Source organism: Eptatretus burgeri, chromosome 14, assembly GCF_056783735.1.
Source record: "Eptatretus burgeri isolate ZD-2024b chromosome 14, Ebu_testis_v1, whole genome shotgun sequence".
NCBI classification, from domain to species: domain Eukaryota; kingdom Metazoa; phylum Chordata; class Myxini; order Myxiniformes; family Myxinidae; genus Eptatretus; species Eptatretus burgeri.
Genome location: NC_140974.1, coordinates 34,879,663 through 34,904,577, shown reverse-complemented (window position 1 = coordinate 34,904,577; position 24,915 = coordinate 34,879,663). Strand labels below are relative to the sequence as shown.

At 43.6% G+C, this 24,915-nt stretch overlaps 1 protein-coding gene across 3 annotated transcripts in view; it reads right to left on the bottom strand.

Annotated features, from left to right (window-relative positions):
- Window positions 1–24,915, bottom strand: part of LOC147012952 (uncharacterized) — a 571,074-nt gene that overhangs the window by 149,716 nt on the left and 396,443 nt on the right. For all 3 annotated transcript variants that reach the window (XM_085854308.1, XM_085854309.1, XM_085854310.1), the window contains 2 exons: window positions 8,164–8,217; window positions 7,352–7,459 (listed from right to left, as the gene is read on the bottom strand). In XM_085854308.1, the coding sequence (XP_085710434.1) occupies window positions 7,352–7,459; window positions 8,164–8,217 (162 nt within the window). The remainder of the gene's footprint in view (window positions 1–7,351; window positions 7,460–8,163; window positions 8,218–24,915) is intronic.

The following is a 24,915-nucleotide window of genomic DNA, read 5'->3' as shown; positions in this document are numbered from 1 at the left end:
CTGGGACCTTGTCGAGGCCAATTGCACAGGGTCGTAGCAAATGCACCTCCATGCTATATCTGTCTGCTTTCTGATATTTGCTGCTGCTGGACATCCCAACTATCTTAAATCTGCTTATCTTTACCTCCAGAAGATTCAGGCGTGAGAAACTGAAAACTCTGCAGTATTTTCGAAATTCAGAAACGGATTCCATGTGATCCAACGCACCGACCAATACTGGGCTGGCCTTGGATCAGACTTGGTGATCAAACAGACCCTGATGCAGTCCCTTAAAAGTACAGGGGGCCTGACAAGAGGAAGTGGAATGACTGAACATCAAAGAGCTGTTTGGACAATGTCTTCTCCTGTATCCTCCACCGACAGCTACGCCATGCAGGAATTCTGTCGAACCGTATACACAATGAGCGAACAGCACCAAGAGGCATCTGCATCACAAATAGATGGGGACAAGATGGACTTGGCCAAAATTGCCACAAAGCTTGAACAACATTCTCCATTCTTCGATGAGGTGACCCTTCGCAACATCATCCCAGGGATAAATGCTAACGAGGTTGTCAATGTGCAAGACCTTTTCATTGTTGGCAGAAACACAGTGAATAAAATGGAAGGACAATCTGTCTTCTCATATTCACACAAATGAAACACTGCAGTGAGGACACTAACATCACCCAGGCCAAAAAGATCACCAAGGATCGAGCCATTGAACCAGCACTGTTATTTCAGAGGTTCCTTGTGGTATCTCAGTCGGGAAATCTGTGCCGAGATGAGGTAATGAAATGTGAACTTTCCCCATATCCTCCATCCTTGTTTGAAGCAAACAATTGTGTGCAGAAGCCAGAAAAAGAACAACTTCTGGACGCTATACAATGGCATGTTACTTCATCAGAAGATGCTGTTATTCAGTCCATTCCAGAGACTGATCACTATGTTCTGGATCAGTGGTTTTCAAACTCTTTTTTTAGTGGTGACCCAATTTCAGAACCTCTCCACATCGAGCGACCCAAAATATTCAAAACCCAATTCATAATATATAAGATAAGATTTCATATGACACGAAAATTTACTCTTTACTTCATTCACCATCGTCATGTTTTCATAGGCGAGTAAACGGAGAATAGCTGACAGTATCCAAATAGTGCAGTTGAATGTTTCAGAAGTTTAGTCCGAATGACATTTAGATATATCAGTGAGAAGGATGAGCCTGTTTTTCAGAAACCAACTTCTCTCTTCGTGGAGAAGTAGATGACAATGCCAGGATCATATCATGCTCCATTTCTAGGCGATTTCTGTACTTTGTTTTAATCACCACCATGGTGGAGAACGACTGCTCACAAAAGTATGATAAAGGATATGGCATGAGAACCTTAATGGCGCGCCGTGACAGGGTCGGGTACGACGGCAGCATTTTGCACCAGAATGTCGACAACGAATTCGTCCGCGCAAGAGTCTGCGCTCCTGAATCCTGCTGGAGCTGTACAAGCTCTTCCTGCGCTGCATCATCTTCATCAGCAATCGAGTCCAGTGGAGCCGTGAAAGGGTCCCGAACCACAGAAAAGGACTGCACATCCAGCTCAGGGAAATAGTGCTCGAACTGTTCAATGAGCGACCGAAGGTGATGTGCTATCGCCTGATAAAGACTGTCGAGCTCAGTATCATCGTACTGGCAGGTCGTTAGATTCTTCACCAGACGGGGGAAAAGGCTGAAGCGCTTAACAGCTGCTTTGTCTGCCAGTAATTTTAGAGTCGCCAGAAATCCGCTCATTTTGTCGTGAAAAATCATGAGGTTGGCGTCTTTGCCTTGGATGGAGCGGTTGAGGACATTGAGACGTTCAAAGATGTCAACCAGATAGCACAGTTCTAACAGCCAAGAGTCTGACTCAAGCAACGCTACCCTTGCCGTTTTCCCTTGTGTGCGTAGGAACTCCTTCAGTTCATCTTTGAGCTCGTAAACGAGCAGAAGAAGGTTTCCTCGAGATAACCATCTGACTTGAGTGTAGAATAGTAAATTCTTATGGTCGGCGTCCATCTCCTGGCAGAATAGCCTGAATAACCCAGTGTTGAGGGCGCTCGATTTGATGTGATTCACCATTTTTACGACTTCTGAGAGCACGCTCTGCAAGGTTTCTGGAAAAGTACGAGAGGCAAGCGCTTCTCGGTGAATCATGCAGTTTTACATGGAGGTCTGAGGAGCCACCTCAAGCAATTTAGCCTTGAATCCAGAACGCACTCCTAATATTGCTGGCGCGCCGTCTGCTGTAGAACCGAGCAACTTTCTGAAGTCCAGATCATGGTCACGATAAAACTGCTCTATTTCCCAAAAATGTCCTCGCCTTTGGTGGTGGCCTCCAATGGTTTGATGAGCAGAGGCTCATCGACAAAGTTATCAGCCTTGATGAAGCAGACCCAGACAATGAGTTGCGCGTACGATGCGATATCAGTGGACTCGTCCAACTGTATGGTGTGCCACGGCGATTCCTTGATCTTCTGTACGACCTGAGCCGTTACGTCCAGACTCATATCTTCAATTTTGCATTGGATGGTGTTGTCAGCGAGGGGTATAACTGCCAGTTTCTTCGTCGCTTCCTCCCCAACCATCAGAGATACCATGTCCTTTGCACATGGCAGCACGAGTTCTTCCGCAATGGAGTGAGGCTTTTTAGTCTTGGCAACATGGAGCGACACTCGATACGAGGCCTCAAATGCCCGATAATTGGTCTGATGGCATGTACCCTCTCTGTCAAGACGCGTATTCTTGAGTGCAAGAAGTTTCCTCTCAATGAACGCTCTCTCCTTATCCTGATAAGGCACATGTTTTGTAGTCCAATACCTCTGCAACTCATTTTGTTTCATAAACTCCGTAGAAAGCACTTCGAAACAAATCACACACTGAGGCCTCTGTGTCCCACTTTTATCCACCACGTAGTAAAATCCAAGGTCCAGAAATTTATCCTGGTAAGAACGTTCTCGAGATTTGCTGGAGGCCGGTGCTGCCATCACAAATAAGGTCTCGAGTCGTATGTGGAGACGTGAATACAGGTAGTCGTCGACTTACGACTGTTCGACTTTACGACCACGTTTATTTTTTTTTGTATGTAAAAAAAAAAAGTTTTTTTTTTTTGATGTAAAATATATGTTGTTCGACTTACGACCGATTGGTCAGAACCAATTGCGGTCGTAAGTCGACGACTACCTGTAGACGTTAATGATAGAGTCAGAGTCTGAGTCTGAGAGGCTGTGAATCAAACCACTAATTTCCAAGCGTCATGTTGCGCCGGTTCCCATACTTTGAACGAACCGTTTATATTACATCCCGTAAAAGTGAAACCCGATCGAAAATAGACAATTTTTTTTCGCTGCAAGCGGACGCCCACGACCCCACGAAATTTGCTCGGCGACCCCAGTTGGGGTCGCGCCCCCGGGTTTGAAAAACCAAGTTCGAGATGGTGGTTCACTTCCACATCGACTGAAATGGACCGAAGGCAGCACCTCCAGCTCAATTGCCGATGCCTACGCACTTCCACATCAGACCTGTATGGCAATGCCACCGTTGTCTTTGGTGGATATGATGGAGGACCAAGTACAAAGGACAATACGCATCAGCGACAAAGTTGAGCTCTGGTTTCGAAAAAGGTCAACATGTCAGATGCAACAACATTTGTTGGGAGAAAGGAAGATTTACTCTCAAATGCTTTTAACAAACAGGACCTCATCCACTTGATCTCTGAACGTTTGTGGCAGAAAAGCTGTCATATCATCCAAGCTGAAGGAGATGCAGACTTGGACATCGTGAAAGCATCCGTCACAATGAAATCCTACAATTCAACAACCAGATCGGAGAAGACACAGATCTGCTGGTATTGCTGCTGTATCATGCAACTACTAAGGACAGCAAGGGCCTGTACTTCAGGTCAGACAAGGGGAAACCAAATGTTTATAACATCGAAGTTCTGAAACGGTTACTTGGTGACGATGTCTGCTCTGATCTATTGTTTGCTCATGCCTTCTCTGGTTGCGACACTACTTTGAGAATCGTTGGGATGGGGAAGAAATCTGTTATCTAAAAAGTCATCAAGGGTGAATCTGTCTTGCGTGCCTGTTCACAGGTCTTTTGCACACCAATGGTAGATCAATTTACTGTAGGAACCACTGGTTGCAAGGCAATGCTGTGAACCCAATCTGACTCTTTAGGCCGAGGTCAAATTTGCCACGGCGGCCGTGGGGTCTCTAAAATCTACGGTCACTAGCAATTATACGGCGGCCGCAGTATTTCTACGGTCACACAATGTAGCAGTCACATATGTTTTTAATTTTCGGGGAGCTGCACGGCGTATTTAGAAATTGTGGAGACCGAAAACGTGGGGTTGCCATACGGTCTTTGATTTGATGTCGCACGGTGACCTTAGGGCGTTCCTGTGGCGGCCATAGAATTTTCAAGGCAGACGCAAGGTGCCCGCAGGGGGACTGCAGGGGGGCCCTAAGGCGAACGTGCGGCCAGACGGACGGTAACAAATGGGTTAATTTTTATTTTTTGAATAAGTTTTTTTTTTTTTTTCGGCTTGTCGAATTGCTACGGCGAACGTAGAAATGAAAAAAGTTATAACTCCGCGTTGTAATTCCACGGCAACCTTACAGCCTGTAAAATATAGCCATACGGCATAGGGCCATCCTGAGGCCACCTCCGGAACTCTGCGGCCGCCGCATGTTTCTGTCAATTCAGAAGGCGTACGGCCGCCATATCCTTGCCGTAGAGCAAATGTGACTTAGGCCTAAGGTCTTAGAAATTGTGGAGACCGAAAACGTGGGGTTGCCGTATGGTGTTTGATTTGATGTCGCACGGTGACCTTAAGGGGGCCCTGCGGCGGCCATAGGATTTTCAAGGCAGACGCAAGGTAGCCTCAAAGCGACCGCAGGGGCCCTAAGGCGAACGTGTGGCCAGACGGATGGTAATGAATGGGTTAATTTTTTTAATTTTTTTTTTACCAGTTTTTTTTTTCGGATTGTCGAATTGCTATGGCGAACGTAGAAATGAAAAAAAGTTATAACTCCACGTTATAATTCCACGGCGACCTTACGACTTGTAAAATATAGCCAATCGGCGTAGGGCCACCCTGAGGCCACCGCAGAAACTCTGCGGCCGCCGCACGTTTCTGTCTATTCAGAGGGCGTATGGCCGCCGTATCCTCGCCGTAGAGCAAATGTGACTTAGGTCTTAGCATCATTATGCTACAAGTACCTTTGCACGAAAGTGGCCGCCGCAGAGACCTTCGTGACACCCAAAAGACTGCGTCCAACAACCTCGGCCACAAACCTTCACTCTTGGCAGACATACCTACAAGTCATGGTTTGGATGGGCAAGGAAGACGGCATGAATCCTCCTGAATGGGGCTAGGATGTGCAAGAGGACAAACATATTCCACTCCTGATGCATAATAGCCCTGCGCCAGACATTCTGCTCGAAATGATCCATTGCAACTGCACTACATGATGCAGCACACTGAAATGTAGCTGCAATAAACATGGCCTTGAATGCACCAGAGCTTGCGGACCTTGCCAAGAAGGCAACTGCGGTTATGTGGCTACTGAGCCAGTTTCAGATGATGAAAATGAAGACTAAATATTCGGGGAAGGTACGTTGGAACATACGCTCTGCAGATCAAAACTAATTTCTCGAGGGTAGACTGTGTAACTCTTTTGGTAGTTCGGAGTATTTTAATCAGTTTTTGTTTTTATGTCAATCGTACATTTAGTTATTTTCACTAACGCCATATTTAGACCCTTTCTGGTAGACCATGTTTGGCAACTTTTAATATGTTGTTCTGAAGACCAAATAAAACAAGAAGATACCATTAAACCTTTTCTTGAAAATTTTTGGGGGGGTCATGTGGCATATTGATCCTACCATTTTATACCGGCTAAATGATAAACTTCCCAGTCATGAACTCTATCCATATGATATTATTTCTTTCCAGGGAAGTCTTTCATAGACTGCATTATCGATGAGATAGAAGGAAAACATAATTTAGTCATTGTGATTTTCATGATTTGTTTTTCGAGACAAATAAGTACTGAGACCTCTAATTTATAATGAGACCTCTATATTAATTTACTTCCTTCCATCCGTAAAGTGCGGCTTCCTCAGGATGAAGATTACCACACCTATTTGCTTAAGTTTTATAAAGGGAGAGTGGGTGTCTTGGGCTGGCAGAATGGCCCAGAGGTAGGCACACTCACTTTCAAGCTGTCTAGCCAAGCTTTGAATCCATACCCAGCGATAAAGTGTCATCCCAGTATTTCACAGGAAGCGTGATTCATAAATGTGTGTTCCGTCGCTTGGGTGGATGTTAACATACATGTCCCCTCTACTGGGATTAGTTGGTGGACGTTAAAGATTCCATAGTGTCCTTTTTGAAGAGTGGGTGAGCTATCGCTGGCACCATGAACAAATTACAAATTCCCGCTAGAATCAGCAGAGGGCATTGCATCAGCGGCGCAGCTGTACCCCCTGCCAATGACGCCACACAGACATTAGAAGAAGAAGACGAAGCTGTGTCTTGAGCATGCTTTAGCATAGCTCGTGTTTTGTACCCAAGTTGATTGATGGTGGTGTGATCGTGTGATGGTGGTGGTTTTGGGTGCTCCATGAATGTGCACGAGGAGCTTGGAGTAATGAGAATAAACCACCAGATTCACATACTTGTGGTGGGTAATTCATGAGTCTATGGATACGATAACACTTGTAGTTTGACTTTGAGAGTGTGGTCGTGATTTTCCACTCTCATCAACAGTGTGGGTATTCCATTTTCTAGTCCTCACTGAGTAACTCCAAGATTTTGAGAGCTCAAGAGGTGAGGGACAGATTATAAGCTATAATTTTCATGGCCATGACGTTTACCATGGATCCTGGGGGACAACATGAACGGTAAGATGAACAGCAGTGATTGGGAGGTGAAAGGTTAAACAAAGGTCATTAAAAACCACTTGGGTTATTCGAAGGACAGCATCCAGGAATTATACTTTTCTTATCGAACAGGTGTGTTCTCATAACTTTACCTTGAGACCAATTTACCTGAATTTGTGTCAGAGTTTAAACACCTGCATTAAATAATTCAATACAACATCAATCCCTGGAGAGTGAGATTAAAATTCAGTGTATACCCTCAACTATCAATGTAAAATTGCATAGTCTAGTTATCACCTTTACTCATACTGTTTATCGATACACATTTCAATACCTTAATTACTCCCAACCCCTTGTTTGTTGTTGTTGTTGTTGTTGTTGTTGTTGTTGTTGTTGTTGTTGCTTTAACTAAAAATTGTATTGCAGTATCCACATAAAACCGTTATTTCCGACCTTCATGCCTTCGTTTCCATCTGGACCTGGCAGTCCCGGCTCACCCGGTGGGCCAGGAGGGCCAGGGTGACCCCGCTCTCCCATGGGTCCAGTCTGGCCTGTTGAACCCTAAAAAGCAATGACAAAAAAAACAAAACTTGCAAAAAATGGAATTACAACTCTAAAACTGTCATTTTATTTACATAACACTGATCACAAATAACACCTGTGATCGAGTCCAATTATATTGTCACTCCAACACTTTACTCCAACAACTATACACATGCGTACACAATGACACACACACACACACACACACACACACACACACACACACACACAGTTGTAAATTTACACACATTTAATGTGCACACACACATCGAAACAACTGCGTAAACACACACACACACACACACACACACACACACACAGTTGTAAATTTACACACATTTAATGTGCACACACATCGAAACAACTGCGTAAACACACACACACACACACACACACACACACACACACACACACACACACACACACACACACACACACACACACACCAAGGATTCAATTCCTGCCACTCATTAATTCTTCCACTCTTGTGGATAAAAGGACAATAACACAAGTGAAGAGTGAAAGGAAGCAGACTTCCCATGTCCTCAGAAGGATGCTGTGAGTGCTGCATCTAATATCTCGAAGATGCACCCATTGTGAAGTCATGCAGAACACACTCATACATAATCATCTATCAACAGGCAGTAAAGCATTCCAACACTGTCTGTGGCATGAAGGCTTCCAGGAAAATATATGATTGATGAACTTGCTCTTGTCTTTACCTGAGGTCCAATGACTCCTGGAGGACCAGGTGGCCCAGTTTTTCCTTGAAATCCCTGAAGGAAAGAAAAGAGAAAACAATTGCACACCTTATTACAACCCTCTTTGCTCTGGGCCATCCTTTCTCTTGTCATTATCTCAAACCATGACACGTCATGCCTTCTGCTTTCACACAAGGCCGTCGTTCCATTGCAGCAGCTCATTCCTCAGCATTGTTGAAACCGATACAATGTTGCAATGAGATAATCACTGAAATCCATGACACTACAATAATTAACTTAACCTTCAAATGGACCTTACTACTTGCACGAACACATCATCGAATCCTCGTACTCCCAGTTGTTATCAAGTTCAATAATGACAGTACCTGAATCCGTAAAACGTCCAATTGGCTTCTGGAGAAAAGCATCAACAAGCACTCACTGGAAGTCATAATTGTAAACCTGAGTCCAAAACTGCTGTTGTTAATACACCTGTCAACCTTGTGAAAGTGATCTGGAGCTGTAATGTCAGCAGGTGTATAATAACGTGTCCACACAATGCTAAGAGGAACGCCACGGTGTTAACAATTATTCACCAAACTTGACCGATAATAGGGAGCATTTTACCTGAAACATGGTGTACGCTGTACCGACAACTCCAATCTACCTGAAAGATGGTATAAGTCGTACCTACAACCACAATCTAACTGAGACTTGGTATAAGCTGTCCCAACAACTACAATCTGTAGATCACGGCAATAAATTAGAATTTGGCAAATGGCAGCAAACATTGGCCAACTGCAGGATTTTGAATGGTACCCAGGAATCTTGAAGATCCACAAGCAAAGGCAAGCAGACAGGACACCCGGCTTAACATAACTTCCAAAGACATACTCATTGATGCAACACCTGTATTTTTGAAAACAGATAGCATAGTATTTTTAGTTGAACAGGGAACTGATACCAGAATAGACAGCTCAAACACGAGCACGTTACCTTTGCAGCTATCCTGTGAGCCCAAAACTGCCGTTACCGTGACATGACATCTCCCATGTAAACTCCTTTAGGTATGTAATCTGAGGATAACGGGGAGGGGTGTTCAGTCATGGGGCAAATGACCTTTACCTGTGTCAGAATTCCTCTGTCAGTGAAAGATCTCTTTTATTTGGCCACCACTCAGAGCTGCTCATCTGAAGGACGATTTAGTGTATTGATGGTGTCAAAGAAACTTGTGCCATTTAGTTTGGGACTGCAATGCATGTCAAATGTTTAATTTACACTCATGTACCCCTCCTTCATTGTGGTTATGTCCACCTCTCCTTCCTCCACCAAGCTATCAAACAACCATCTTATCCACTCCCAGAATCACTCACCCAAACCCCCTACAGGGAATAACTCGCCCTATCTTTTGCAAAACTTCACCCCAAACCGCTCAGTATATCACACATTCTACCAACTCACTAAATCACCCACCTGAACCCTCTCACTACATTCCATTCCAACGTCTCAGTAAATCTCCCATCCTAATATCTCACAAAGCTCTTCTCTATGCCTGTTCACAGGACGCTCTCACCATTCCAACATACCTACTCACACCAAACCATCCCTGAACCACCCACCCCACTCCCCAAGTGGCACACCTATCACCTTCTCAAACACCTCAACCAAACAAATACCAACTCTTGATCGAGAGGAATACATGGGATTCAATGCAGCTAAGATTTAAACAAGATGTACGGTTTTGGCCACAAAGCTCGAATAAAGACGAAATGTGGTGATAATTTTGTGATCATGTGGTTTAGCAGAATTTATTTTGCTTTCCTTTTTGTTCTTACAGAAGATGCAACTTCCAAAATGATGTAATCCACCCCAGCATGCTCGGTGCGCATGTGCAGAAACCCCAGGAAATGGGGGTGTTCGGGGCAACATAAAGTATCCTGTGTGTTTGAGATTAGGATTGTGACCTAAAATGGCGAACAAAGCTTCAAAAATAAGCCAAAATTACTTGGAAATGTACTGGTGAGAAAGGGTTGTGCTGCTGCATAACTAAGGAGTTGGAGAACTTTCTGAATTCGCCCAAAAAGCTGACAGCTCGCACCTCTCTGTATTGAAAACTCCAGAAGATGGGGACCGGTGCATGGCCCGAGGGTTTGTGGATGGGTGCATTCTACCGAAACTTTCGACCATCGCTGCTGGGGCGAGTAGACTTTAACCTTGTGGGATTTCCTTGTGTGAACATGGCAGGCTTGGTGATTTATTTAATGGCCGCCTGCAATTGGAAAGACCATGCCGTCATTCTCAAAACTCAGGTGGACTTCCAAGAGGGAGACACCATATCTGGTTTGGTTGCTTCTTAACACTAATGGGAATGACATATCTGGGACTTCTCAATGCACAGGGTAAGTTTAAAATGATGACAAGTCTGGAGACGGCGACGATTCACGAGCAATGTACACGGTTCGCCTTTTTTATTTTTTGACCTTCGAGGGGACGCCACGGGCAAACTGGCGGGAATCGGGAAAAACGTAAATGATGAAAGTTGTAGTACTCGAAGAGCACTACTTACATACCAACTTTCATTCGAAACAGTTGAAAACCCTAGGAGCTTGATGCCCAATTTATTGAATTTTTTCACATTTTCTAAGTTCGTGACCTTGTGACCTTGACCTTGGGATGAAAATGAAAAATCGAGCTCCGTGGGGCTATGCAGGTGCCATTGGGCTAACCAAATACAGAAACCCCTGCTAGATTCGACAAACCCCCTCAGAGAAGATGTAACTTGAAACCGGCTACCCCCTAAGACACGTTTTTTGGGCGTGGCTCCGCCCATAATGGGCATAGCACGCCCATTCTCTGGAAAACACAATAGATATTGATACAAATCTCGCACCCTAATTTTATTAAAATTGGATCAAAACCCACGGAGCTATGCTCGGGACAGACAGACAGACAGACAGACACACACCCATAACGAATATAGTGGTCACTTACTGACGCGTGAACCAATATTTACTATTAATGATGTTTGGGAAGGTGAGGGGGGTTGGGGGGAGGGGTGGGAGTGGACTGTGAGGGCCGTTATAAATATGTATTTTTTGTTTGGTTCCGGGGCCACAAAATAAATGATACTCGATTTTTGCATCTATTGATAAAAGGAGAAGCATCTGTGTGTGTGTGTGTGTGTGTGTGTGTGTGTGTGTGTGTGTGTGTGTGTGTGTGTGTGTGTGTGTGTGTGTGTGTGTGTGTGTGTGTGTGTGTGTGTGTGTGTGTGTGTGTGTGTGTGTGTGTGTGTGTGTGTGTGTGTCATATTCACTGCCGCCGCTCACTTGTGCCAACAGGCAATGATAGGAACTCGACACTTATCATCCATGAATATTTTTCGTATTTCCTATATTCCCGAGTCCAATTTTCATTCAGGAACAGGACAATTATAGTTAACCATTTTGAAATTGATACTCTTTCATCTAAATCCTGAAAATTATGTTTAAAAGACTATTTGAATTACAAATTTCACGCTAGTAATGGCAGCTTAAAAGTGCCCTGAGAGTCAAACTGAGACTGTATGAACACACACACACACACACACACACACACACACACACACACACACACACACACACACACACACACACACACACACACACACACACACACAGTCATGTATCATTTCTAAAGTTGCGTATTCCCATTGGCATGTGTGAAGTCATATTCGGAGAATTGGATATGACACTTGGAAAAGAAAAAGCAACATCTACAGGAAATGCACACAATGACAATTGATGAAGAGAAGATTGGAAAACATCTCACAAAAGCGCCAAACTTCAAATGCTCAGTCCCAGATTGGATTCCAAACTTCTGCCGAAAGCAACTACATGCTCTCCACCCTCACAACACTCGAGCATTTAACAAACTCATCTTCGGGGAACAGCCAATGGATGAATGGTTCACAGAAGGCAACACTCTTCTCATTCCCAAATCTGAAGAAACCCATCGACCCAACAAATATAGTCCAATAACATGCTGACCAACAACATACAAATTTTTAACAGGTGTAATCACCAATGCAGTTTACAACCACCTCACTCAAAAAGGAGCTTTAGAGGCAGAGCAGAAAAAGACGTAAAAGAGGATGTTGTGGAACATTATACCATTTATTGGTAAACAAAACCATACTCGAAAACTTCAAGCTCTGACAAACCAACATATCCACAGCCTGGATCGATTACAAAAAGGCATTTGACAGTTTCCCACATTCATGGATTATAAAATGCATGCAAGTGTACAAAACTGACCCCCACATAGTTACACTGATTGAGAAAACAATGACGCGCTGGAGCACAACTCTGATACTACCTTACGTGGAAGGAAAGATTGAAATCCAAGGAGTAAAGATACAACATGGTATCTTACAAGGTGACAGCCTTTCCCACCTTCTATTTTGTCTGGCTCTGGACCCACTGAGTAACCTCATCTCTCTCTATCGAGTGCAGCCTGTGGCTGCTGGTTGCAATCATTGGTTGGGACGCGGCTATGCCGCTGATGCAGTGTCCCCCTTACCAGTACACTGGTACTCATTTTGCCGACCTCGGAAGGATGACAGGCTGAGTCAACCTCCTGGTGTACTTTATTTCAGCGGCCAACGGGGCTTGAACTCAGGACCCTAGGATCTCAAGCCGCCACCCTAACCACTAAGCAAACACCAGGCTTAGTAACCTCATCAATGAACAAGGACACGGATACAATCTGACATTCAACAGAAAAATTACCGAAGAAACAAGAAAGGTGATAAAGTACATGGATGATCTAAAAACTCTTTGTCCCAAATGATAAGAAATTGGCAGATCAACTAGAACAAGTAAAGCAGTACTCAGAGGATATCTCAATGGAGTTTGGTCTTGACAAATGCATCAAATGCACATTTGTTCAAGGAAAAACAAAAATAACAGACATCTCAATTGATCAAAGTACAACAACACAGGAACAAGAAAACTAAGCATCCTACAAATACTTTGGAACAGAGGTAGGTTCCTAGGTACAACATTAAAAAAATGAGTAAAATAATCAGCAAAGAGTACCTACGCCGAATAAGACCAATTCTGAAGTCATCCCTCTTCAAGAAACAAAACCAAAGTTATAAACAAACTTGCAGTGCCGGTATTCCAATACAGCTCTGCAATTATAAACTAGCCACAACTGGAGATCAGCAATTTAGACACCAAAACAAGGAAACTTCTCACTATTCACAAGATATTCTACAAAAACCAATGCATACCGAGGCTGAACTTACATAGGCGAAAGGGCGGTGGTCTGAAGGAGCTTAATCAAGTGCACAAAATATTGTGTGTTGGACTAGCGGAGTACGCCTGGTGCTGGCTTAATGATAAGGGTGGCAGGTTTGGGATCTGAGAGTCCTGAGTTCAAATTGCATCTCCGTTGAATTAATACCAGGTGGGGTTGACTCAGCCTGTCATCCTTCTGAGGTCGGCAAAATGAGTACCAGCTTGCTGGGATGATTGAGTATCGTGCGTCAGAGTGGCGATCCATTCAGGATTGTGCCTGGAGACTGCTTTGGCAGCACCAACGCTCTGTAGAGAGTATGGTCCCAATGTAATGGAATTCGAGCGGAGTATGTAAAAAGCTCAACAGACTATCAGATGAGATTTATAAACGAGTAAGAAAACAACAAACCAGAAAAGGGACCTTTTATCTATTCAGCAACAAACTTCCAAAAGCAGGTGCAAATGATGGATAATACACAGGAAAACAAAACAGAAACAAACACAGCCCCAATAATGGCAAAGAAAGAAAAGGAAAACGACAAAAATAAATATCAGCAGATATACTCTGGCAAATGGGAGAATGACAAAAGAGCAGGAAGAATGGAAGATATACAGTACATATATATATATATATATATATATATATATATATATATATATATATATATATATATATATATATATATAAAGAGCTTGACAATGAAGGTTCATTGGAATGGCTAAGAAGAGGTCAAATGAATTGGGATGGAGAACTAGTCATCATCAATGCTCAACACCAAGGACATTACACTAATGCCTTGAGGAAAATGACGGGAAGAACCAAATGGACAAATGCAAGTTTTGTGGGGTAGAAACAGAAAGTACCAGTCACCTCCTTTCAGGATTTAAAACACTCATGTCAGAACAGCTATATACAGAAAGACATGACAACGTCTGCAGAGTAATCAACTGGCACATCTGAACATTTCAACATCTCAGTCCCAGGACAATCATGGAAACACAAACGAAATGCGATCCTTGAAAATGACAAAGTAATGCTCATGTTCGACAAGATGATCCCCTCAAGTGTGGACATTGCAAACAAAGTATTGCATCCAGACATATTGCTAAAACACAAAAAGAAAAAGTCAGCATTGTTGATCGAGGTTTCAGTTCCCAATGACTTTTGACTAAATGCCATAGAAATCAGGGAAATGACTAAATACCAGGATCTGAAAAATGAGGTCAAGAGGACTTATAAATTGAAGAAAGCCAAAATTGTACCAGTAATAGTCGGAGCTACAGGAATGATGAAGAAACGCCTAACTGAGTATTCAAAAACCATTCCAGGGAATATCACTACAAACTAGGCAGAAGTGAAGGCTGTCAGAGGTTCATTGAAGATTCTGAAAAGATCCCATGGAATGAGGCTATGAGAACGAAGATTCACAGTTTTCTTCATGAATCATGACCCTTTACCAACAAGGAGGTGGAGATTTCGAGTTCTGGGAGAACTTCTTCCCACCTCCTGAAACCCAAATGGAGATAAAAACCAAGGAGAAATCTTAGCAACATTATGGAGAGAGAGATAGAGAGAGAGATAGAGATAGAGATAGAGATAGAGATAGAGATAGAGATAGAGATAGAGATAGAGATAGAGATAGAGATAGAGATAGAGATAGAGATAGAGATAGAGATAGAGATAGAGATAGAGATAGAGATAGAGATAGAGATAGAGATAGAGCGCTTATCTCCTCCTTAAACCTAAATCACACACACGACACACATATACAGTAAGTCGACAAAAAAAATGCATACACCTGGGTACATGAGGGACACCATGTATATTGAAAGCAACGGCTTATACAGCAGTGGCCCATGTGTTAATTAAGTAAATAAAAGCACAGCATGCTCAGGGTCATGTATAAAAATGCTCCACAGGCATGGTTGCCTATAATTATGGAGAGCAAGGCTGTAAGAGAAGACCTCGGTAACTTTGAAAGAGGGGTGATTGTTGGGGTGCATTTTGCAGGAGCTTCAGTGACAAAGATAGCTCAACTTGCTGATGCTTCATAAGCATTGGAGTCTAAGGTGATGTCGGCATGGAACTCCGAGGGAAAGACATCATCAGCGAAGGCCAACAGTGGGCAGAAGTGCATACTCCAGGATCGTAATATCGATGCATTAATTTGAAATGCAAGGCAAAGCAATTGACGATTAATTTAAACCTGGGGTGCGAGCAGCCAGTTTCATCAAAAAGAATCTGCTAAGAACTCCACAGAGCAGGATACCATAGTCAGGTTGCAGTGCACAAACCACTCATTACACCTGGCAATGCACATTTTTCAGTGCATTAGTGCAAAGAGCACAGGCAATGGACTTCCATGCAGTGGAGAAATGTGATATGGTTAAATGAATCATCCTTCCCCACGTTCTCACCAAAGAGACGAGTGCACATGGCGCCAACCGAAATAACTTTACAACCGTGAGTGTTTGTTTCCAACAGTGAAGGGTTCGGGTGGTTCTGTAATGTTGAGGCGCATTTTCCTGGCATAATTTGGGTGCAGTCATTCCCAATTATAAGCCAAGGTCAATGCCAATCACGACTTAATGATATTGAGTGATTATCTTCACCCCATGCTGCAGCATTTATTTCCTATGTGAGGGATTACTTCCAGGATGATGATGCCCCCATCCACAGAGCAGGTGTGGTTGCCCAATGGTTTGATGAGCATGACACTGATATTATCCACATGTCATTGCCGAGTCACCATATCTGATCCCAATCGAGCATTGACTGGATATTCTGGAATGATGCATGAGACAGCGTTCTCCAGCTCCCTCACACAGGTGTGTTGATTGACTTTCTCATGGAAGAAAAGTGCTACATCCCTCCTGCAGAATTTCTAGATGATGGTGGACTCTGTGCCATGGTGCATACGGGCTGTACTGGCCGCACGTGGTGGCCCAACGCCCCATTAGGTGACTTTAAATTAGTGTTTCCATTTTTTTTCTCCACTACGTGTGTGTGTGTGTGTGTGTGTGTGTGTGTGTGTGTGTGTGTGTGTGTGTGTGTGTGTGTGTGTGTGTGTGTGTGTGTGTGTATGTATATATATATATATATATATATATATATATATATATATATATATATATATATATATATATATATATATATATATCTTCTTCTTCTTCTTTCGGCTGCTCCCGTTCGGGGTCGCCACAGCGGATCATCCGTATGATCCGCATAGTGATTTGGCACATGTTTTACGCCGGATGCCCTTCCTGACGCAACCCTGGTCGCCTCTTACGACACAGGGATCTGGTACACCTATTTTAACCAGGGTATACACCGGCCCAGTACACTGGTACTCATTTCGCCGACCTCGGAAGGATGACAGGCTGAGTCAACCCCCTGGTGTATTAATTCAGTGGCCCAATGGGGCTTGAACTCAGGACCTTTTGGATCCCAAGCCGCTGCCCTAACCACTGCGCCAACACCAGGCTCGATATATATATATACATATACATATATATATATATATATATATATATATATATATATATATATATATATATATATATATATATATATATATATATATATATACATATACATATATATATATATATATATACATATATATATATATATATATATATATATATATATATATATATATATATATATATATATATATATATATATATATATATATATATATATACATATATATATATATATATATATATATATATATATATATACATATACATATACATATACATATATGTATATATATATATATATATATATATATATATATGTATATGTATATGTATATGTATATATATATATATATATTGAGTCAGAAGTAGTGCCCGATTTTTGTCAGTTGATTGTTTGTTTGCCATTTGTATTACAGTGTATAAGAAGGTACAAATAAATGAATGACATGTTTATCTAACCATTTATTCAAGTAAAAATTATTACGGAACTGTACCAAGCTGTTTTACTTGCAATTTTCAAAGTGCCCTCCCTCGTGATGGATGCACAATTGCAGCCGAGCAGGCACAGAGCGGCACACACGTCTGCAGAGTTCGATATCAATTTCCTCAAACTTTGCAGTGATTTGAGCCTTCAATTCCTGAATGGTACGAGGCTTTTCACGATAAACAAGATCTTTCATGAGCCCCAAAGAAAGAAATCTGGAGGTGCAAGTTCTGGGGAGTGTGCCGGCCACTCCATCGGACCACGGTGGCCGATCTACTTTCTAGGAAAGTTTCCATCAAGCCACTGACGAACAACAGCATAATTTTATCACGTCAGTCAATGCTTTGTGTGTCTGCCCTTTTCCTTTTTGAGTGCCATTACTCTTTTGCCCATAATTCCTGTATACCACTGAATAACTAGCAGGGATATTGTGCCAAATATCCTGCAGTACATTCTACAGTTCTGTAAGGTGAGTTGGGTTCCTATTGTTCTTTTGTATTTTCAGGTAATCCCACATGGCCTCGATGGGACTCATGTCTGATTGCTGGGGAGGCCATTCTAACACTTGGGGAACACCAGCTGTAACCTTGGTCTTCCAACACTGTTTTATTCCATTGGAGGTGGAGGTTTTTAGCAAGTTTCTCAAAATTAAAAGTGGAGATATAACCCCAGACAACCACAGAAATAACTACTCCCCCGTGTTTAACATGTGGCTGCAAACACTGAGTGTCGTAATGTTCTCTAGGTTTTTGCTGTACGAACTGGCATATCTTTGATCCAAAAAGCTCAAACTTCAATTCATCAGCCCAGAGTGCCTGATTCCGTTGTTCAGTCGACAAATATTGGTCAGGTCAGGTCAGGTATGGGCCCATGTGCCAGAGCAATGCGTCGCTGCGTCCACTTTCCGATGGTCCTCCAGGGTCCTCTGTCTCGCCATCCCACAGGCAGATGCCTCGCCCCATTAATATCTCCTTGAGATGTGGATCAACCTGCTGCAATCACAAGGCATGTGTTCGGCCAGATGGCCTCCTCCACTCATGAGGCTCCCTCGCTGAGAGAATCTTGTGAGCAGGATCAGCGTCAGGAATACAAGCCACATGTACATATAGCCGCAGCTGACGCTCAAGGACTATGCGGGCAACAAATCTCATTTGAGTCTCTCTAAGCATCAGCTCATTGGACACAATATCCGACAAGTGACAGCCAAGAATTTTCCAAAGAGACTCGGTATCAAAATAATTAAATCTCTGTCTCAGATCCCTGGTCATAGTTCAAGTCTCGCATCCTTAGAGCAACATTGGAAGCACCAAGGACCTGAAGACTTGGACTTTCGTCTTCCTGCACAGGCACCAACAGCACCACAACCCATGGTCCAGTGAATCCATGACTCCCCAGGCCTGGCCAGACGTCTACTGACGTCTGGCTCACAACCAGCGAAGATATGAATATCAGTGCCAAGGTAAGTGAATCTCTCTGTGATCTCAACATCCTCACCAGAAACAGACAAGATAGCAGCATCCAAGATGTCAATGAAAGCCTGGATCTTAGTTTCGACCAAGGAAACCCGTAATCCCAGTGACTCCGACTCCTCATTCAGCACTTTGAGGGCCCCCAGAAAGATATCCAGAATCTCCGCAAAGACGACTGCTTCATCTTTGAAATCAAGGTCAGAAATGTTGACATGCCCAAATGATGCACCGCAGCTTGATGTTTCTGACATCTTCCCCAGAATCCAGTCCACACAAGTGCTGATAAGTATGGGGGCCAGTACACACCCCTGATGAACTCCAGTAACAACTGGAAATAAGTCAGAGATGGCACCACCACATCTCACAGCACTCTCAGTTCCAGAGTACAATTCAGGTATCAGATTGATCAGTTTTGGTGGCACCCCACGAAGACCAAGACCATGAAGAATTTGCAATTAATGTTCGCATTCCATCAACCATTCTTTTTTTCCAACTTCAGTGCCAACTCACCCCTCTCACCCCTTCCTCTCAAAGCAACCATCACACTCTTCTCCCTTCAAGCTTCCCTTTCACCTTCATCAAAAACTCTCCCATCACCTTTCTCCCTCAATTCTCCCCACTCACCCTTCTCCCACCATTCAACCCCTCACCTGACTCAAAGTTCCCCCCCTTACTCATCCACAAAGCTGCCTCCTTCCCTTGTTCTCTCACCTCCATCTCATCACTCCACCTCCTCAAATACTCAACTGCCTTCTGCCCACTCTCTTGCCCCCTTCACAGCTTCACAGCTGCCTTCACAGAGCCTTTTCCCCTCCTCATCCGGCCCTCCCCGAGCTATTCTACAATCCCCCACACTCTTTCAACAACTCTCCTTACCTCCCCCCCCTCATCCCTTGTCCTACCCTCTCCCTCCCCTCCCATTCCATGCCCCCCAAAACTCCTCTCCTCCCTCTTCGTTAACAGTGTGGACCTCAAATATCCGGGGCCTTCACTCAAACCTTACAGATCTTTCCATATAGGTTGCCTCTGACAAACCAAACATAATCTGCCTCATAGAAACTTGCCTCCCTCAAGACATCTCTGACTCCCAAGTATCTCTCCCTGGTTACTCCCTCCTTCGGTATGACAGACCTGAGCCTCGTCCTGGTGGAGGAGTTGCTCTCTTCATCAAAGACTCTATTCCTCACTCTCCATGCACTGCCCTCACTCCCCCACGCCCCCAGGAATACCTCAGGCTACGGCTTCCCCTCCACTCCCACCTCATGTTTATATGTGTACTGTACCGTCCACCAAACAGTGATGACTCCATTTACACCTCACTATACGAAAACATGGACCAACTTCTATCTTCTAATCCGAACTCTCTCTTCCTCATATGTGGTGACTTCAATTGTCATCATGCCAGTTGGCTGGGTGTGGGTACCTCTCTCACCTGCCATGGCACTTCAGTAAAAACTTTCTGTGACTCAAAGAGACTGACTTAATCAGTCAATTTCCCTGGATCAGTCAAATCAATCAAATCAGACCCAGATCTCAACCAATGGTACTCTATCTCTTCTCGATCTGATTTTGACAAATTTTCCAGAAAATATCTGCTGCTCTTCCTCCGATCCAATCGGTTCTTCTGACCATGTCCTTGTCAAAGTGGACATCTCTCTGGAACCTGCTCACCTCACCTCATATCAGAGAACCACCTCACCGCCGTCGAGTCTGGCATTTCACTCAGGCCGACTGGCAGGGTTTCCAATCAGCCATCAAACTTCGAGACTGATCTCCTATCGCTACTTTCTCCAACATCAACTCATCCTGGGAATTCTTTCAAAGAAACTTGCTCTCCCTCATGCACATATTTATCCCCTCTCATCTTCACTTGTCCTACCCTTCCTCCCACCCTTGGTTCACTGAAGCTTGTGGCGAGGCAGTTGTCCTGAAACAACTTGCCTTTGCCTCATGGAAAGCAAACACAAATGAGTGTAATCACAGTTCCTTCCATGAAGTTCGGAACAAGTGTGTTTCTACACACAGGAGACCCAGAAAACAACATCCTTCTCATCTCAAGTCTGAACTCTCAAACCTCTCTTCCTACTCCAAATCATGCTGGCGTCGAATCAAATCTGTTTCTGGTGTATATTCCCCCTCCATGCCCTCCCTTACCTCAAATGGCCGCACTGCTGATCCGCACGTGAAAAGGCTGAATGCCTAAACTCGGTGTTTGGATCGAAATATTGTGTCCAAAACCCATCGCTTTCTGTACCCACCTTACCCAGTTGCCCCAACCGTGCCTGGATTCTGTGTCCTTTTCTCCTGACAAGGTGGAGAGCTTGCTGTCTAACCTCGACTCAGATTCTGCAACCAGTCCAGACGGCATCAGCCCACATGTCCTGAAAACCTGCTCCTCTGCTCTTGCTCACACTCTCTCTCTCTGTTCTATTCACCATCTCATTTGCTCAAGGTCATTTGCCATCTGCTTGGAAATCTGCAAACATCACTGCTCTGCATAAAAAAGGTACAAAAACAGATCCCTGCAACTACAGACCAATCAGCCTTCTCCCAATCATCAGCAAGGTTATGGAATCCATCACAGCTTAAGACATTAAAACCTTCCTCTTCTCCAATGGCTTGATTTCCGATCATCAATTTGGTTTCAGACCAGGTCACTCCACCCTGGATATGCTGCTTCTGCTCTCCCAACAGTGGATGGAGGTACTCAATGCTGGACATGAAATCAGAGCCATATCCCGAGACATATCACTTGCTTTTGACACAGTCTGGCACCCTACCCAGCTCACCAAACTCTCTTCCTATGGTATCCAAGGCCATCTCCACTCATGGCTCGCAGACTTTCTCTCCCGTCGCAGCCAATGTGTGGCCCTAAATGGAGTTCTTTCATCCCCCCTTCCTGTGCAGGCTGGAGTTCCTCAAGGCAGCGTTCTGGGCCCTGTTCTTTTTCTGGTTTTCATCAACGATCTGTCTGACTTTCTGGAAAATTTTCTTTATCTCTTTGCTGATGACTCCACCCTCTGCTGTACCATCTGTCATCCCTCAGACAGGCAAGCAGCAGCTTCTTCACTCACTGCAGATCAGGATAAAATCACAAACTGGTCCAACACGTGGAACATGTCTGTCAATCCGGACAAATCTCACACTCTCAATTTGTCTCTCTGAAAGGACCGTTTGGCAACCCCCCATCCACTTTCTCTATAACTCTCTGGAAGAAGTCCTTTCTTTCAAGCTTCTGGGTCTCACTATCTGCCATGACCTTTCCTGGGAATGCCACATTTCCAACCTGGCCTCCAAAGCCAGTCGCCGACTGGGAATCCTCCGTCGTGCAAAGTCCTTTCTCAGCCCACCAGAGCTCCTGACCACTTACAAAGCTTTCATCCGCAGCCTGATGGAGTACTGCTCTCCCCACAGAGCTAGTGATCCTGCCTCTCACCTTTTTCAACTTCACGCAGTGGAAACCAAGGCATTTCGGATCATTGGTATCTCCCACGATGAGGCCACGTCTTTGGGCCTCTCACTATCTCACTGCAGGCAGGTTGGTCATCTTTCTGTCTTCTACCGTCTCCTCTCCGGTCTCGCCCTCCCTGCTGTGTCTGCAATTTGTGCCCACCATATTTCTGCATGGTGCTCAAGGTTCTCCAACAACCCTGTTCTGGTAAAACTACCAAAATCACAAATCACTGCTCATTTTCACTCTTTCATTTCTCTTTTTTACCGCCTTTGGAATAAACTCCCTCACTCTGTTCAATCCCATTTTTCCCTCCAGGCCATCAAAACAGGTCTTCACCACCACCTCTTATCGTCCATCCAAATCCTCAATCTTTTCTACCCCCATTAATCCATCCCAAACCCACCTCATTGAAATTCCCTGCTTTACTTCCTGAAAGTCCCTGTAATGTCCATTTTGTATTCCCCATGTTTCCCGCCCCATCCCTCTCCCTTCCACAGATCTCCTAATGTCTCTGTTCCCCACTGTTTTGTCCTTCTCACTCCCGCTTCTCTTGTCTCATGCCCCCCTTGCTGTGTGTTGTGTGTTTGCTCTCACACGAGCCTCAACAAGGTGTACAAAAAAAAAATCCTTCAGAGGATATCCTGATTCACTGAATCGAACGCTTTGCAGAGATCGACATAGGCTGCAAGTAGCTGCTGCCGAAACTCTCGTCTGTGTTCAGTGAGGATAACCATGTATATTGGTTCATGAATCATGATCCTTTTTAATACACGATTAATTCATGAGTCTGCATAACAGCAGTAAAAGAATCACACCAGAATGATGGAGAATCTTGTGCCTTGCAAATTTGAGTCTTTTCACCTTATTCTATTGTCTCAGCAATGGTGCATTTGCTATACCTCTGCTTTAAAGATTTACTGCAATTAACCTTTTGTGTTGTGTTGGATGAGATGTTAATGTTCAGGCCTGCTCTCATTTCATTTGTCAGCTGCTAACTTGATTTTCTTCTGTCGTGTAAGCTCAGCAATTTCATGTCTTGCCTTCTTCTGGGTCTTCCTCACCTTTTCTTGTCTTGTACTAAAGCAGTTTCTTTTAAGTGTTGCAAAGTGTACCTCACACCATTGTTGGAGATCTTCAGCTTTTCGTCTGCTATTTTCTTTGTAGTGTGCCTTTCTTCTTGCAAAATTTGGATCTTCACATGCTGTTCTGTTGAAAGTTACTTCCTTGGTGCCATTCCTGAACCCTTTCATCGACTTTCAAACAAGGCAACAACCTGAAGAAAACTCATTTCACATATTCATTAATTTGCAACTTCGAATGCAGTTTCTTGTGCAGTAATTCACGTCAATGTAAATGTTGTTGATTACTTCAAGAATTTATTATTTACTGCAATAAAAATCCACAAAGTGTTTCATGCACATTTTCTTTGTGGTAAGTGCATATAACTTGCACATAATGTATGTATATATATATATATACACACACACACACAAAAATGTGTGTTGAAAAAAAGAACACTTCCAATTTCCCAATTTATTTTACATACTTCAAGATAACTGTGATATTAAATTGACTGTCACAGACAATGAATTGTTATTTACCGATATTGCACACTTCAAACTTCCAAAAAATATTAAACAGCACTACAAAAGTGAAATAACCAATGTTCCACAGCATCATATATATATATATATATATATATATATATATATATATATATATATATATATATATATATATATATATATATATATATATATATATATATATATATATATATATATGAGGCCCAGCGAGGAGGAGTGATGTAAGCGATATTTTTTAATGATATTGTTGCGAATTATGGCCCGCCCGACGTGCGATCGGCCACTTGACTCGAATGACGGCCGCCTCGCCCACCGGAACGGACAATTCAGTCGTGACCCTCCAGAAACTATCGCCCGGAGCCAGTCATGGGTGGGGGTTTAACCTCACCATGATCGTGCCAATTGCCCACCCACGCAGGATAGGGATGCTCGCCAAATTTGACCGACCTAAGTACCTGCGCGAGTGGTCGACCGGGCGATCGTAACAAGCCACAAGTCGACTCCGGACACGAACCGCTTAAGCGGTTCGTTCCATATCACAGGGATAACCGAGCAGAGTTATCGTCGGCCTTGACAATTCCGATTAATTACTGGGCATTTTAAACCCACTGTCAATCCCTTACGTGATGCAAGATGGAGATTCAATAAAGGAAGGAGACAAAGCAAAGCGGGAAAACAGTTCAACAAGCAATGCACTTTATTCACACACACACACACACACACACACACACACACACACACACACACACACACACACACACACACACACACACACACACACACACACACACACACACACACGCATATACAGCCATACAAAAATGCACATATAACAGTTAATACAATAAAAGCAATGCAGAGCTACAACCGAATAAAAGCAAAGGTTTATTTACATGCACTTAAACAGTTTCTACTTTACAAGACACGGCGCCACAGCATGCATTCAACCCGAAAGAAAGCCACCCTCATAGGCAAGGAGGCAGACAGGTCCATAGACCAAATGTACATGGAT